At 45.2% G+C, this 18364-nt stretch overlaps 1 protein-coding gene across 1 annotated transcript in view; it reads right to left on the minus strand.

Moving 5' to 3' along the window:
- Nucleotides 1-6518: 6518 nt before the first annotated feature.
- The window catches only part of pkd1a (polycystic kidney disease 1a), a gene marked incomplete at its 5' end in the record, with an annotated part of 160009 nt that continues 148163 nt past the window's right edge, over nt 6519-18364 (minus strand). The window contains 6 exons of the mRNA XM_080722718.1: nt 6519-7383; nt 8883-10019; nt 11216-11563; nt 14552-14686; nt 15348-15638; nt 18237-18294. Of these exons, the coding sequence (XP_080578844.1) occupies nt 6772-7383; nt 8883-10019; nt 11216-11563; nt 14552-14686; nt 15348-15638; nt 18237-18294 (2581 nt within the window). The 3' untranslated portion in view covers nt 6519-6771. The remainder of the gene's footprint in view (nt 7384-8882; nt 10020-11215; nt 11564-14551; nt 14687-15347; nt 15639-18236; nt 18295-18364) is intronic.

The following is an 18364-nucleotide window of genomic DNA, read 5'->3' on the forward strand; positions in this document are numbered from 1 at the left end:
CACACACACGTTTCGCTTCTGTCCACGCTTTTACTTCAAGTGATTGATTGATCATTTATAAAAAGTATTTCTAATTAGTCTTTTGTTCTGTTGTTTTTTTGACAGCAAATTTAGATTTAGTTTTAGTCATATTCTTTAGAATAAATGTTCATTTAGTTTTCATCATATTTTAGTCATCTGAAATGTTTTAGTTTTTAGTCTAGTTTAGTCGATTAAATATCATAAGATTTTAGTTGACAAAATGTACAGTCGATTTCGTCGACAAACATGTATCTTGGCAGGCCTTGATGGCATCGTAATGGCAGATTTTACACTTGGTTGCATCTGAAAATGGCCGATCTAGGTCTGCTATTTTTAGAGCGCAACACCCAGGCACAACCAAGCATAAAATAACCAAGCATAAAACTGTCTTTTAGTTCTACTGGATCTCTTCTCCTCTAGTCCCTCGCTAACATTTTAGTCTACTTTTTATTTGTTGACGAAATTGCCAATACAGTACGCTTAGTCTTAGTTTTAGTCATCGCAGCCTCATTTTTATTTAGTTTTAGTCATTGAAAAATGGATAGTCGACGAACATTTTCGTCATAGTTTATAGTCGGTGAATCCAACACCGTTTCTCTGGTCCTTAGGCCCAGGTGGGGAGGGGACGGTAAGCAATATCGTTTATTGTGATAAAAAACACTCAGGATAATCACGTATAGTGGAGATTTAATTTATCGTGATATAGTCCTCCATCATGCACTGGGATCAATTCACCTTTTATTTGCCGAGCTGCATATCCGGTACCACTTGTCTTAAACCCTCTATAATTGGTAAAAGGTACTTATACGTACTTGATACAGTCTTTTTTTTCCACTCTATCACGTTGTGAGCTTGTAGTTCTGCAAATTTTTTGGCAAATGTTCCGTCCCAGGATAATGGATTTTGATTATTGCGATAACATCGTAAATCGTGATTTTATTTGTCACAATAATCTTGATATGACATTTTCATATGGTCCCATCTCACAGGCCCAGGAGGACATCCAGTCCCGGCCCACACCGGGCATCTCGCTGACCCAGGGACACTCATCATCCCAGCAGAACAAGTCCTCCTACCAGCAGAGCAGCTCCTCTGCAGCAAACACCGAGGGCTCTGGACAGAGGAAGAGGCTGGTCTCCACCGTGGACGACTTCACAGACTTTGTTTGATTTCCACCAGGGATACCATTATCTTTTTCTCTCAAGATTTACCGTCTCAGACTCTCTCATTCTCAATCACTCACACACACCCGCGCACGCACGCACGCACGCACGCACGCACGCACGCACGCACGCACGCACGCACGCACGCACGCACGCACGCACGCACGCACGCACGCACGCACGCACGCACGCACGCACGCACGCACGCACGCACGCACGCACGCACGCACACACACACACACACACACACACACACACACACACACACACACACACACTGTGTGGCTTTGTGTGTGTGTGTGTGTGTGTGTGGGCGGGGGGACATGTACGGGACAGACAAAGCCACACCTTGGAAGCGGCTTTCACCGCTTAAAAAATCGGTTGTCCCGGTCCTCAGTTTCAGACAGGTTCAAGTCCCATGCCCAAGGTATACAGAGGACCATCGGGAGGAGTGTCCCTCCCCCTGTTTCCAGAGAAGTAAAGGTGTAGGGTTATATCTGAAAGAACTCTGTCCAGCTATACTTTTACAGGAAGAAGTTTTAAATGGTGAAATTCAACTGACTTTTTTCTGGATTCCAAGAATTGACAGTCACATGAAAAAAAGTCAGTTGAATTTCACCAATCGCCCTCTGTGTACCTTGACAGCATGGGACTTGAACCTGTGATCTGTCTGTAGCAGAAGCAACGGATCAAGCACACCACACCATTAAGCCAAGGCACATTTGTGCCTTCAACAGTTATCTCCTGGTGCCTTTGAGTTGTTCTTTTGTATTTAGCCTTGAAAATGTCAACGCACTCCTGCATCAGGACAGAGATTTGAACATGGAACCTCTGCACTAAGAGTCTGATCTTCAGACCACTATAGTATCTCTGACAGCAGGTATTGTCTAGAGCTTTTGAATATTCCTTTTGTATTATAGCCTTGAAAATATCAAGGTAGTATAGCAATGTAGGAGGACTGAGATTTGAACACATCACAGAACCTCTGCACTTAAAGAGTCTTATGTTTAGACCACTACACTATCTCTGACTGCAGATTTGTTCTGGTGCTTTTGAGGACTACTTTTGTAGTTTAACCTTGAAAATTACAAAGTACTATTAGATCAATATTGGAGGACTGAGATTTGAACATGGAACCTGTGCACTGAGAGTCTTATGTTTAGACCACTACACCATCTCTCACTGCAGGCTTATGCTGGTGCTTTTGATTAATTATTTTGTATTTTAACCTTGAAAATGACAAAGCACTAGAGCGATGTTTTGTAGGAGGCCTTAGATTTGAACATGGAAACTCACCGCTGAGGGTCTGATCAGCACTGTACCATCTCTCACTGCAAGTGTCAAAGGGAGGCGTGCAGTTCAGGAAGTGACCTCAGTAATTATCACATAAACGCTCAGATAGGTGTCATTTCTTTCCCTCCTGAATGATAAGCATTACATCAATATAAGTCTCACAGCCACTATCTGCCACCCATCTGGATACAGCCTCTATTTGCTCACTTTAAGGTTAGGAATAAGCTTAGGTTTTAGGAATCATTTTACTGTGGTAAATGTCATGTCATGTCATGTTATGTTAGGGGAGGGTCCTTGGCCTGAAAACGTTGAATACCCCTGTTCTAGGTCCTCATCCTATGTACAGTACAGATGTCCAACTGTATGCAAGTGCAATAGGAAAAAAACACTGTTGCCTCTGATCTGACACCAACACCATAGTGGTAGACTTTAGCTGTCAAACTCTTTATTTGACTTTGTCAAGTGCAAAAGCATGGGAAGTGCTACGACTGCGAAATACAAAGAATACATACTGTAAAAATGCCATATGGTACAAAAACAATAAAGACAAAAAAGCGCTTTTCTGTGACAAAGATTTTTTTTTTTTTTTTTTTTTTGGAAAGATTCATAACAATGTACACAATACAACACTAATAGACAAACTACAGAACATGCAGGTGGGCTTTGGCACTACGTTGAACATTGTACAGAGGGGGAAAGGCTTAATGAGGCACCAGTGTGGGAACCAGCTCGTATCCCAATGTTCTTTCCAAACCTTGGGAGTGTTGTGTGGCAAATGAGGACTTTTTCCAGACACATTTATAAAATAGATAATGCTTGTTGGGACGTAGCGCTTCATAGACCATATTCACACGGCAGCCAAACATGGCCGCCTGGTGAATATGGTCTGTTGAAGCTAGCGATATGAAACACCAGTGCTTGGACCTATGTATATGCCAGCGTAGCACATTAACAATACTGATAATGAGGAAGAATATATACACCGAGAAGCACCAATATATACATATATGTACACACTGATTACATTTGTAAATTTCTTTTAATAAACTATTAAAATGCATTGGGTGGTGTAAAACATTACATTATTGAGGGGATTTTGAAGACGGGTGTACCTATACTCTAGGTTTTGGCACGCAGCAAACAATACAAATATCAACTGTACGTCAGTAACCGCAGCATTGGTCTCCTTTTTGTTAACAGGAAGAGCACACCTTAGAAAATGGCTGCCTGCTTTTTGGCTGGAGGGATCTATTTTATCATGGGATGTCATAGGACACCCAAACGTCCGAAACCACATCCTAACATGCTAACATACTACACAGCATGCGTTCACTTTGGACACATTGTGACATTGGTAGGAGTTGCACTCCACCTCAGCAATCCATTCCCAAGGGGTCTAGCTCATTGTGGAACGGGGATAGACTCCCGCACGCTGGCTGATACCGACAATACGCCTCTCTGACTTACTTGTGATTGCCCCGTCTGAAATCACGTGCTAACATGCTAAATTATTTAGTATGCCAAATTACTTTTTTAGTATGTCCGAAGTGAAACCCCACTACTTAGTACAGTGTTCCTCAAACGTTCACATTTCAAGGTCTCCCCTTAACTATGACAGTGTACAAATGGAACCAAATGAACCCGTCAGGGTTCATTTGGTTCCATTTGTACTCTGTCAGAGTTACAGCTTTGTATGGGTCAATTTAGAAGCTCCAAAAGGAACCCACAGAGTCCCTGGAATACACTTTGAGAACCACTGGCTTAGTAGATACTAAATAGTAGGCTGAAAATGGCCTACTGTGCCGTATGTAGTACGTTAGGGGGTGTTAAGGTCTTCAGTCTGGTTACTGTTACCACATACTATTTTGCTCCCCAGTCGTGGTCCTGGGGTGGCGGGGAAGCTTCCTTCTATTGCCTTCTAGTTCTGGGGGAAAGTGTTGGGTCCCTGAGATGTGCCCACATGGACACAGGAAGTATGTGGCTTGGTATTACAGGCATGAGAATCACAAACTGACAAAAACAAATTACAAAACAACTGTTAGCGACCGCTTCAATACCTTGATAATGCTCATTAGGATAGTCCTGTAATGTAGCCATTTAGATACGAAAAATAGAAAACACAACATAATTATGGCATTGGATTATCAGCTCCACTAGGAGATAAAGTGCTAGGTACAAAAAAATATTAATTACTTGGTACACGGTATAAACTCTTGGTGCATAAATGATGCAGAAGCTTTGGCAATGCTTTTACGGTTACAATACAGTATGAGTGAAGCTTTATCTATTTGGCTTTCACACCAAGCTTATTACTTTTTAGAAGACACAAACTCCCTCCCTTATAAAAAAAAAAAGAAGAAAAAAAAAAACTACTTCAGAACAAAAGTGCTTTTAAATTAGAACAAATACAACAATAACAACAAAACGTGTTGCAAAGATAATCAAGATCATTTTGAATGTGTCCTCTTATTTCCTGAAGGATTCAAAGGTATGGGAGCGTAGCTTTATGATGGGAGAGAGGTCTAGAATTATTGAATGCTTTAACCAGTGAAAAATAGCAGATCTACAAGCTCACAGCGCGGCACCGAGTGCGGCGCTGCGAGCTTGTAGATCTGCTATTTTTGAAAAAGTCGTGAAAATGTGTGCAAATCGTTGAATGTATGTATTTTCAAAGCGAACGTTTGTAACTCAAATTTTGTTTCTGGGGGGTCCCTGGAACTAGATATTTTGAGATGCGGGTCCGTGGCCAAATACATATAATTTTGGGGGTCCTTCACATGAAAAGGTTTGAGAACCACTGACATAGTAGTCTCTCAAGAACAGACTAACTGAGCTCCAGTTAAAGGACCACTTCACCTCTGGGACAACCAGATCTTATTTTATTGTTGTTTGGGACACGATCAACACCATCCTGAGTTATTTTTTGTGTTCAATCTGTGTTTTTAGATATTTTAGTATTTCAGCATGCTGCAGCTGGTCATATGATGCTTTGTAGCATGATATTGCATCATCTGATGCATCATATGATGCTTTGACGATGGCTGGCCAGATTGCTGACATAGAAACATAGGTTTTTCAAAACATCTTAGAAGGATTCAAAAGACAATTATAGAATCGGGTCAAAATTCTAATTTTCACGATTTTTCAAAAATAGCAGATATACAAGCTCACAGCGTGGCACTCGGTGCCGCGCTGTGAGCTTGTATATCTGCTATTTTTCAATAGTCAAAGCATAAAATAATGATACACAATAATGTGTACCCGTTCTGAATGGGTTAAGACAAACCCCATGTTAGAACTTCTGACAGGCACTGCTTGCTTCCTTGTCCTCTCATCTTTCAACTAATACTTTCTACTCTTCTTGCTTTGGTCTACTATAACATGCTACTTTGCTTTCTCATCCCTTTCTCACGTATTACCTCTTCGTCTTTCCTAACCTCCGCTTCACTCCATCACTACATCCTGGTCAATGGAAGGCCGTCGCACTAAAGTAGTGAAAACAGCAGATCTACAAGCACACAACGCCTCGCGGAGCGAGGCGTTGTGCGCTTGTAGATCGGCTGTTTTCACTAGTTTAAAATCATTTTTTAAGCCCTGAACAACTGGCTACTGGGATCCTGAGACGCACCAGTCTGCTATTAGCCCCTTTTGTGTGTGTGTGTGTGTGTGTGTGTGTGTGTGCGTGACGTGTCTGTTCTCTGAGCCATGTCAGTTACCAACCTGGTGACCAGCACCTTTGTTTTCCAACTGACACGGTCAAAGGCTTTTGGAAAATCTATTTCCATAGATTTGATTTGTCTTCGTGTCTGTTTGACACTCACAGACTCTCTGAAGCAGGTCCCCCCACTATCTATCTACATTCCATCTCGTCGTTGTCGGGTGGAAACCTTGTATGTCCAAAGCCGTTGGTATTGTATTTATCATTTTAAAAATGATTTAAACTAGCGAAAACAGCCGATCTACAAGCACACAACGCCTCGCACCGCGAGGCGTTGTGTGCTTGTAGATCGGCTGTTTTCACTACTTTTGTGCGACGGCCTTGTACGATGAAGCTAGGGTTTTGCTTTGAGAAAACAATTACAAATTTGAAACTTGGAGATACGAGGTTTCTGCCCGACAGTGACAATCTGCTCCATGGATCTAGAGATGGGCATCTGGAGAGAGACAAAGCCTGCTGTCTCTCGTCCCAACCCAGTGTTCACTCTAGACTTCTTATGCCCCATCCTTACGTTTTCTTTCTGTGTGACCCATTTATTCATTCCTCTGTGTTCTTTAACTGATCCAGGGGGGGTCGTCAGGGTTTGGGGTGCCCAGAGACATGTCTGTTCGGGGGGTTGGGGTGCACCTTGTTCTTGAGCGGCGGCGGCTTGCGTTTGCGCTTGCGCGTGGGAATGGTGGTGGTGTGAGCCGGGTGGTTGAACAGGCTGGAGCCGGGGGGGCAGGGGGTCTCCCTCTCGGTGGGGGGGTCCCACTCCCGAGCTCCGAGCGGGTGGGCGGCGACGGCGGCGAGGGCGACCGGCGTGGGCGCAGGGGTGGACGGCACAGACTGGGAGGAGGTCGCTGCGGGTGCAGCTGTGGCTGCAGCTGTGGCTGTGCGCACAGAGCTGAGCACGGACGGAGAGGAGGGGGCGGGGCTTATTTTGGGCGCTAGGAAGTGGGCAGGGGCGGTTTTGGGAGGTGCGGTGGCGGCGGAAGGAGGCGCGGGGGCGCAGGGTTTGAGCGGCGAGACAGGGGTGGGAGGAGGAGGAGCCGGGGTTAAGGTGGCGGTGGTGTGGGCGGAGGAAGGTCTGTCTTTAGAAAGGGCAGCGGGCGTGGCTAGCGGAGTCTGCCTGGGGTTGGCTACAGCGTTCCCGCAGTCCTTAGCATAAAATAATGATACACAATAATGTGTACCCGTTCTGAATGGGTTAAGACAAACCCCATGTTAGAACTTCTGACAGGCACTGCTTGCTTCCTTGTCCTCTCATCTTTCAACTAATACTTTCTACTCTTCTTGCTTTGGTCTACTATAACATGCTACTTTGCTTTCTCATCCCTTTCTCACGTATTACCTCTTCGTCTTTCCTAACCTCCGCTTCACTCCATCACTACATCCTGGTCAATGGAAGGCCGTCGCACTAAAGTAGTGAAAACAGCAGATCTACAAGCACACAACGCCTCGCGGAGCGAGGCGTTGTGCGCTTGTAGATCGGCTGTTTTCACTAGTTTAAAATCATTTTTTAAGCCCTGAACAACTGGCTACTGGGATCCTGAGACGCACCAGTCTGCTATTAGCCCCTTTTGTGTGTGTGTGTGTGTGTGTGTGTGTGTGTGTGCGTGCGTGCGTGCGTGTGTGTGTGCGATCATCACATACTTCGATGCCTGTACCTAAGACCTGTGTTTGGTTGCTAATGAAGCATGTGCGCGTGCCTGGTGGATACAAGACTGATACAACTCCACCTGGAGGAGACTGTTTTTCAGACAGGCCATAAAGTAACCCACGGTAACCTAAAAGAACAATATAGCTTCCTTATTCTTGCAATAATACGTAGACGACATAATAACAAACGACACAAAAACGAGATACAAAAACCAAAACTTCTTCTGATGCATCGTCTACAGTCTTAACTGTTTTCAGTTCGGTTCCTACAGCTAAACACGGTTTCCTCAGGTGAGCACGGCTCTGTGCTCTTGTCAAAGGCCCCCCTCATGACCTCCAGGGTCAGGGAGGGGGTCCGGGGGGTCTGCTTTGGGTCCAGAGACGTATAGAGGACGGTAGGGCATAGTGGATGTTTCTAGTGGTAAATGGTGACGTGTCTGTTCTCTGAGCCATGTCAGTTACCAACCTGGTGACCAGCACCTTTGTTTTCCAACTGACACGGTCAAAGGCTTTTGGAAAATCTATTTCCATAGATTTGATTTGTCTTCGTGTCTGTTTGACACTCACAGACTCTCTGAAGCAGGTCCCCCCACTATCTATCTACATTCCATCTCGTCGTTGTCGGGTGGAAACCTTGTATGTCCAAAGCCGTTGGTATTGTATTTATCATTTTAAAAATGATTTAAACTAGCGAAAACAGCCGATCTACAAGCACACAACGCCTCGCACCGCGAGGCGTTGTGTGCTTGTAGATCGGCTGTTTTCACTACTTTTGTGCGACGGCCTTGTACGATGAAGCTAGGGTTTTGCTTTGAGAAAACAATTACAAATTTGAAACTTGGAGATACGAGGTTTCTGCCCGACAGTGACAATCTGCTCCATGGATCTAGAGATGGGCATCTGGAGAGAGACAAAGCCTGCTGTCTCTCGTCCCAACCCAGTGTTCACTCTAGACTTCTTATGCCCCATCCTTACGTTTTCTTTCTGTGTGACCCATTTATTCATTCCTCTGTGTTCTTTAACTGATCCAGGGGGGGTCGTCAGGGTTTGGGGTGCCCAGAGACATGTCTGTTCGGGGGGTTGGGGTGCACCTTGTTCTTGAGCGGCGGCGGCTTGCGTTTGCGCTTGCGCGTGGGAATGGTGGTGGTGTGAGCCGGGTGGTTGAACAGGCTGGAGCCGGGGGGGCAGGGGGTCTCCCTCTCGGTGGGGGGGTCCCACTCCCGAGCTCCGAGCGGGTGGGCGGCGACGGCGGCGAGGGCGACCGGCGTGGGCGCAGGGGTGGACGGCACAGACTGGGAGGAGGTCGCTGCGGGTGCAGCTGTGGCTGCAGCTGTGGCTGCAGCTGTGGCTGTGCGCACAGAGCTGAGCACGGACGGAGAGGAGGGGGCGGGGCTTATTTTGGGCGCTAGGAAGTGGGCAGGGGCGGTTTTGGGAGGTGCGGTGGCGGCGGAAGGAGGCGCGGGGGCGCAGGGTTTGAGCGGCGAGACAGGGGTGGGAGGAGGAGGAGCCGGGGTTAAGGTGGCGGTGGTGTGGGCGGAGGAAGGTCTGTCTTTAGAAAGGGCAGCGGGCGTGGCTAGCGGAGTCTGCCTGGGGTTGGCTACAGCGTTCCCGCAGTCCTTTGCCCCTCCGCGTCTTTCTTTCTTCCGCGACCTTTTGTCTTTTTCTTTACCCGCCTTTGCTTCTCTCTGTCCAGCAGAGTCCTTGTCGTCTCCCTTCCCCTCCTTCCCTCCTCCTCCCCTGCCTCTCTCTCCGCCCCTGGCCCAGCCTCCTCGCTCCCTGCGCCTCCTCTGCATGCGCTCCAGACAGCACTCTGTGTGGTACAGGTCCTCCGTGGCCACCGTGACGCGGTCCAGCTGCTGCAGCAGGGCGTCCAGGGTGGGGAGGAGCCTCCGCAGGGAGGCCTCCGTCTCCGCCCTCTCCCTCCAGCTGGCTCCTCCCACCATCGCGCCGGGACTCAGCCCCAGGCCCAGCCCCAGCCCCAGGCCCATCCCCGGCGCCTCGGTGAGGCTGCAGGGGCTGGAGGAGGCCGGACGCCACGAGGCCTCCGAGCCGGCGTCCACGTCCGGGGTGGGGGGCGACTCAGGGCCGTCCAGCGGGGGGAGGCAGAGGGACTTGCAGTCGCTGGTGGAGGAGGAGCGGGAGGGAGGCAGCTCCATGCCCTCGAAGCGCACTTTGTGGCGAAACTGAGAACATAAGACACAAAGAAGAGGGAGAAAAAAAAGAGATGAGTGTTCTGGGTCATGTTGTTCTGATTCATTCCATCCTCACCTTTTCATCAATCTCATCTTTTCAAGCTTCCTTTCGATAGGAGAGTGTAGAGAGAAATGAAACCAAGGGCAGAGTGAAAGGAGAAACTTATAGTAGAGAAAGATATCCGCAGCCCGTATTGATAAGCTCCCACACTATTTTAGAGATGGACAATAACTCACAACTCGCCTACATGAGGTCTTTGTCCGGTGCAGATGGAGTACCTTATACTCCTTCAAAAATAAAGAGACACAATTTGCTGCCCCGATTGTAGTGTGTTGGCTTAGCCCTGGTTTTTGACATTATCAAAACGAAGCGGATAAAAGCGACAAACTTTTTTGGGCGCTTCTTTAGGACCTAACGATGGATTTTAACCTTGGATACCAAACTTTATTTTGAAAATTACCCATAGAATTATCCATATCAAGTCGGGCTCCCATCGACTTTCTATACAGGAGGAAAATACCCAGAAAAAATTCTGCTGGATTGGCCATCGATGGTGTCACCGGTATTGTGGGTTTCTGAACTGTCCACAGCCCTCCTCTGGGACACAGACTGAGTCGTCAAAAATGGCATTATTGAGGACCAATTATATGAAGATAGGTTGAAAACGGGTGAAATCGTCCTTTAATAACCCATTAAGACTGGGAACGCAACTGTGTCACGTAATGATCTATGAACTTATAGACCTGCTATTTTTGAAAAACAGTGAAAATTTGTGCAAATCTTTGAATATATATTCTTTTTAAGCAAACATTTTTAACTAAATTCTTTGCTTCTGGGGGGTCCCTAGAACAAAACATTTTGAGATGTTCCGCGGTCAAATACATATAATTCTAGGGGTCCTTGATATAGACACGTTTCTTGTTTACAAACATTGAGACTAAATGCACAGGTGACTGTATCATGTAATCAATTCCCAACAATCACCAAACCTGTTGTTTTGGGGAGCGCTGGTTTCTTTGGCTCATTTGGTACCGACCTGCGTGCGCATCTAGGTTTTTATCAGTGTAAAGGGGACCAGAAATGCATCTATAGAAAACCATTAGGATTTAGAAAACATTTTTAGGTAATTTTCATTTGCCCAAAACAAGACTTGGAAACGTTAAGCGTGTGAGAAGCGCTGCCGTACCTCCTTGGCCCGGCTGAGGCCCATCCACATCTTGAGGCGTCGGAGGAACAGCTCCACCATCTCGTAGTCCTGCAGGTCCACGGCGGGGCGGTACAGCTCGGCCCGCGCCCGCCGGTAGTTCCTCAGCAGCACCGAGGTCAGCAGCCACAGCAGCGCCAGCCGGAGCGCCGCGAAGCTCACGTGGAACGCCAGCGAGCAGGAGGAGGAGCCAGAGGAGGAGGAGGAGGGACCCGCGCTCGTCCGACCGCCGCCGGGTCGCCAAGACAGCAGACCACGCCCACCGGCGCCCAGCAGCGAGAGGCAGGCGGAGCTCACACTGCTGTAGCCGTCCAGCACCGAGTGGAAGAGCTAGAGAGAGAGAGAGAGAGAGAGAGAGAGAGAGAGAGAGAGGGCGGGTAATGATGTTAACATTATTTGCAATGATGTTAAGTACATTTACTGTAAATATACTCGCGCAAACTCATCTTACAGTAAGTAGTAAGTAGGTACTTTTTTGGTACTTTTAATTTAATAGTATTTCCATATTTCATTCATTTCTACTCTACTACGTTTCAAATATTGTATTTTTTTTATTTATATATATATATATATATATTTCCTCCTTTTTTCAAACAACAAAAAACTGTGGAAAGAGTTATTTCGGATCAATGAAGTGATAAGGCATTATAAGCACTACAAGGAACAGACAAGACACAGACAAAGCTCAACTCAACTTAAAAAAAAAGGAAGAAAAAAAGAAGCCACTGGTAAACAAAAAAAGAGAAAATTACAGTTGTTATAGAGTGTCGGTCGGTCCGCCATCTGCATATTTAATGATCTACAATTATGGTCCATTAACCTGATATGATTCTGAAAGGGTAATTCTGCATAATCACTACTTTTACTTGATCTGAATATCACTGCTGTTCATTTTTCTTTTCTTTGACATGATTTATCTTTTTTTCCTTCTTGTTCTCCCTCTGCCTCCCCCCCACACTCACTCTCTCTCACACACACACACACACACACACACACACACACACACACACACACACACACACACACACACACACACACACACACACACACACACACACACACACACACACACACACACACACACACACACACACACTTTCTTTCATTTCTGTAAACAACGAATCGATGGAGCTCGCACAAAAACCCATTTCACCTGTGATGTGACAATATAACTGATTCAGAGCGTTTTCACAGAACTTCATCCAAGTCCTCAAGTGGGTCAGGGAGAAAGGTTTTGAAAGACAGGTTCATTATGAAAGCACGGGGGAAAGTAAGAGTGCATAATGTATAGAGATGAGCTTCTTCACGGCACTTGGCCAGATTTGGTATTCATGAATGACTGTTGCAAGGCTAAAGCGAAGGTAAATGGCTCCAAGGCTCCAAGTCAATAGCCAGTGGCGTCAGTTCAGAAAAAGCTACGGTATGGCAACATGACTGGTGTCTTGCACACGCGTGAAGGCGCGCGTGCAAGACACCAGTCATGTTGCCATACCTTAGCAACAGGAATGATACATTTATTCCCCCATTTCTACGGTTTCTTGGGCTGGATATGGCAGCCTGGAACGGTTGTTCAAGTGCAGCTAAACAGGTTAGTAAACGTGCCACAATTAACAATAATGAATTGCACCTGTGCAGCTGACCCGGAACCTGGGATTATACCATTTTGTCAAGATGAGGAAAATAAAAGTGGGGATAATATAATTATAATAAAGTTACTTTTATTTTCCCCAGGTATGGCAGCGGCATACCCCTGCCATACCCAATTGACGCCCCTGTCAACAGCTCCGGTGAGCTGTAAGCGGGGCTGTCTGGCAGCACTCCCATACACCCATTATGTAGAGCAAGCCAAGCGAAACTTCCTCCCATAATAATGGAAAGCAGAGAGGGAGAGAGAGACAAGAGAGGCAGAAGGACAAGGAGAAATGTGTTTATTTTGAAGGCCCACAGGATATTCTGAACACTGTTAGGGACTAGCATAGTTTGTCAATGTAGTAATAGTTTGGATGTTTGTGTTTGTTGCAATGTTTGTTGACATGAAGATTATCTTGAGCTTGAATTAGTTTGGGTTCTGCTTGCCAGGAGCTTTCCGCTTTCAGACTGGTCTCTGGTAGACTGGTAGGATTCACCTTGAAACATGGGCTGCAAATTGATGTAGTGTTTTTGGTTGGTTTCTATTCTGAATGTTTTCATTTGCGGTGCGAGGCGTTGTGTGCTTGTAGATCGGCTGTTTTCACTAGTTTAAATCATTTTTAAAATGATAAATACAAAACAAACGGTTTTGGACAAGGTTTTCACCCGACAACGACGGAATATAAATCATGTACAGCCCACTGGCTTGTCACTTAATTGTCATGATCTGAAATGGCAAATCTTTGAGTAGCAGCAGCAGCAATGAGGGCCTCTCCAACTCTTTTTTCCCGGGCTGAATCAGGGGCCCAGCATGTCCCTGATTTTGGCCCAGAGGTTCTTCTCGCCCCCCAAGTGGCGGAAAAAAAAGAACCTCTGGGAACTCAGATTGGGTCTCTGGTGATGCTACAGCGTGGCGTCAGTTAAGCAAAAGCTAAGGTATGGCAACATGACTGGTGTCTTAAGGCGTGCATGCAAGACACCAGTGTCATGTTGCTATACCTTAGCAACAGGCATGATGAATTTATTTTAAGAAGTACATTTATTCGTTTTCCCCTGTAGCTAAGCTATGGCAGCTGCCATACCTTGCCATACCCAATTGACGCCTCTGAGTATAGAGAGGATAGAGATGTGCTTTCAAAGGTTTTCGTCTCAAGGCTACAGGCACCATTGTTAGTTACTTTGCATTATGTCCTGTGATTGTGCATGTACTGTACATGTACTGTAGTGTACGTGTGGGAGTACGTATTGTATGAGTTATGCCTTTTTTATACTTGGTTTGCGAGCCGTGCCACGCTCCGAAAATAGCTGGTCTACAAGCTCATAGCGCGTGTCAGCGCAACGCGCTGTGAGCTTGTAGATCTGCTACAGTGTATGCGGTGTGCGACACCGGTGCACAACTAAGTGTAAATCACTTCAACTTTCAATCAATCAACTTTTGTACTGAAAAAGTTGATAGATTGTACTGAAGTACATTTTGGATTCCGGACTTTTACTTGTAACAAAGTATTTCTATATTGCAGTGCTGGTACATTTACTTAAGTCAAACTTTCGAGTATACTTTTTCCACCACTAAAGAAAGAGATAGAGAGACAGAGAAAGAAATCCGCAGAAATCGATCCACACAGAGAGAGAGAGAGAGAGAGAGAGAGAGAGAGAGAGAGAGAGAGAGAGAGAGAGAGAGAGACATACCAGGTGTCCTGTGTGTGAGTATGCCAGCAGTAACAGCAGTAATGCCAGAGCGATTCCCAGCAGCTCCCAAATGGAGCGTCTCAGAGCTCTGCCAAACACGGCCCACTCTCGGAGAAAACGTAGCTGGTGCGATGCCTGGATATTTGAGGAGAGGGACACAGATCAGAGTGGGAGTGGGAGAAGAAACACCCTGTATACTTCACATGACGCATAGTGAAAATAGCCGATCTATTGCAACTTAACTTTAGAATTTTTATTTCATGAAAAATGTTTTTTTAATAATAATAATTAAAAACACATTTTTGGAAATTGGAAAAAAATAATATGATATTTTACCTGTGACCCCGTTCAGAGAGCTAAGGGCACTATAACTATAAAAATATAGTTTTAAAAATCCTTCATAGTCAAGTCGATGGCAGAGTTCACTTTGGGTTTCATTTGTTCAAAGACCTTTCCATGAATTCTACAACATCCAACCGTGCAGATTCACCTTGAGCAGTGGTTCTCAACCTGTGGGTCGGGACCCCCAGATGATTTCTTTTTTTAGAAATTGTAATTTCTAAAATGACAATTTAAGGACTTTTTAATACCTCTGCAATGATAAATTAAACATTGGCCAAATTGTCAAATATTAGAGGCAGAAATTGTGAAAATAGCCGATCTACACGCTGTAGCATGTACATCTGCTATTTTCACACTACAGTGTTATACAAAATGTAATGCCTCAACTCTTAGTGCTCATCAGGGTGGGTGGGGGTCCCCAGTTAAAATATGACTATTTTGGGGGTCCACTGACCTTGAGCACCAGGATGAAGAGCAGCAGGGCCGAGGTGACGGCGTAGGTCTGGCTCTGCCTGGCCACGCCGTAGAAGTCTGTGAAGGCGTCGCGCGGGTGCTGGCGGTACTGCGCCCACTGGCGCTGGGCACCGGCGCAGCGGCTCAGGTGCAGCCCGCACACCGAGGCCGCCAGAGCCAGGCTGCACGCGCCAAGCAGCCGCCAGGTGGACAGCAGGTACCCGTAGCCCTCCTTCACCAGCCCCAGCAGCCCTCGCACCGCAAAGTACATCACCAGGGCTAGGAGGACAATCTAGCAGAGAGAGCGAGAGAGAGAGGGTTGTTACAGTTTAGCATTTTTCATTCGTTTTTATTTCATTTTCCTTATCGTTTTCTATTTCAGTTTGGTTTTGATTCGTTTTTGAAGCGGGTCTGGTAGTATAGTTTATTTATATATTTCTTTAAAAGGCTTCACTTTAGTTTAAAGGACGACTTCACCGCTTTAGAACCTAACTTCATATAATTGGTCCTCGGTATGTCTCTCAGGAGAACTGTGGGCAGTTCAAAAACCCGACTGCCAGTGACATCATTGTTAGGGAGATTTATTTTTAAACGATGGCTTTTTAACAATGGCTTCCATTATAACATTGCAACTTTTCAGGAATAGAAAGCCTGCAATTTCTATTAGCTTGGATTCCCCATCGATGATGTTACTGGCAGACGGGTTTTTGAACTGCTCACAGCCAGAGTAGAAAAATAAATGCTATTTTATCATGAACATTAGTGAGGACCAATTATATGAAGATAGGTTGAAAAGAGTGTAGCAACTCATAATGTAATAACTGCTCATAATGTAATAAGGGCTCATAATGTAATAAAAAAAATGTAATAAAAACTCATAATGTAATAATCAGCTCATAATGTAATAAAAAAACGAGCGCATAACGTAATAACAGCTTTTTCAATAATGTAATAATGTAATAATGTGTTACATTAAGAACCTCCACATAGGAGGCTCATAATGTAATAAAACGTAATAATGTAATAATGTATTTTTATTACAGGTCAGGGCCAAGGTGAGGTACTGGGTCAGGGCCAGAGTGAGGTACAGGTCAGGGCCAGAGTGAGGTACAGGTCAGGGCCAGAGTGAGGTACTGGGTCAGGGCCAGAGTGAGATACCTGGTCAGGGCCACAGTGAGGGCCAGACTTGGGGCGAGAGTGAGGGCCAGATCGAAGTGATGTTCTCTCCTCTGCTTCCTGGACTCTTTGAATCAAGTGTGTGACTGGTCCATCAAGGCTTACATAATGGTCCCCATGACCTTCGGCAAAGTGGCCCAGAACTAGCAATGGCAGACTGTCGTCATACTGACCACATGGGGATATTATCACCCAGTGTCAACACCCAGTGTCGATACAATCACGAACTGTACGTTGAACATTGTGGATGCTCTTTGTATAGTTAATGGTTCTACACCATGCTTTTAAAAATAACATAATAATTTAAAAATAATATAACATTGTTTGTGTCCCAAAAAAAACGTTTTTCAAAAGGTTTGAGGCTAAATTACCACTCCTGAATACAGAGCCCCTGTCATTTCTGCTTGGCTTTCAGAGCATTTTCAGCTGCCCTGAGTGGGAGGACTGCGCTATTGAACCAATTTTGGCCCCACACTCCTCCCCACCTCCTGCTCAGCAGGCCTGCCCACCCCTCCCCAACCCTCTCCCAGCTCCTCCTGCCTCCTTCTCAGGCCTGCCCACCCCTCCCCAACCCCACTCAGCACACAATCGGACCTAAAATCAGACAGCCCGTTCTGAAACCTGCTTCCATAGATCTGCCCATAAACTGAGAAAGACACAATGGTCAGAAATAGGACTTTGTGAGGATAGAACCTGCTGATGGGACACCCAAAAAAAATACATAAAAATTGGAAAAATGAAAATTCATGGTGTATTCCCTTTAAATGGTCCCTATATGTATTCATTTGCTGCATGTTTAGCAGACAGTTGCTCCATTCTTCATCAACAAAGTTGGCAAGGTTTGTTACCCGCAACCAATAATGTAATAACAGCTCATAATGTAATATTTTTTTTAATAAAAACTCATAATGTAATAATCAGCTCATAATGTAATAAAAAACTAGCTCATAATGTAATAATTAAAATGTAATAAAAGCTCATAATGTAATAATCAGTTCATAATGTAATAAAAAATACATTATTACATTATGAAGTTGTATTACATTATGAGCCTCCTATGTGGAGGTTCTTAATGTAACACATTATTACATTATTACATTATTGGAAAAATCAGTACGCTCGTTTTTTATTATTTTATTATTATGAGCTGATTATTACATTATGAGTTTTTATTACATTTTTTTTATTACATTATGAGCCCTTATTACATTATGAGCAGTTATTACATTATGAGTTGCTAGAAAGAGGCGAAGTCGTCCTTTAAGGTCAGAAAAGTTCCTAGTCCTCTGCAAGAAGGAAAAAGGATAAAAAGGATAAAGCCTGGGTCAAAGTCTGTTGACAGGCTCACTTGGACTTTTGTCCAAGTGAGGATCGATGTGAGAACTTTATAAAGGACTGAAGACCTCTCACCTTTGCCTGGATCAAGGCTTCTTGCTCTGCCCGATCATCAGTCTCTGTTTGACCTAGTCAGTAATTTTCCACCCGGCTAGTAACACATCTCAGCGTGTTATTCTGAAAATACTTTGACATTTCTCTCCTGTGTTTTCAGTGACCACCTGAACCTTGGAAGTCTGACTCATCTGCCTCTGTTGTCACTGCTGTGACCTGATCCACCCCTGCTACACTCAGCTCCACTCCTATCTGAATAAACCTCTAGATTTGAACTGCAATTCCTGCCTGTCTCTGTTTGCACCTGGGCTCAAAGAAACATTACATCATGACAGTTACGTTGGCTAGCCGGCAGCCTTAGTGATGGCCAGAAGTGGAGCAGGCTGTCAGTCGAAAGGAGTACATCTGAGTTTATGGGTTTGGGAGAGTACAGTACATAAGACCTCTCATTCT

This window comes from Nannobrachium achirus (genome assembly GCF_963921795.1).
Source record: "Nannobrachium achirus genome assembly, chromosome: 3".
Taxonomy (NCBI): domain Eukaryota; kingdom Metazoa; phylum Chordata; class Actinopteri; order Myctophiformes; family Myctophidae; genus Nannobrachium; species Nannobrachium achirus.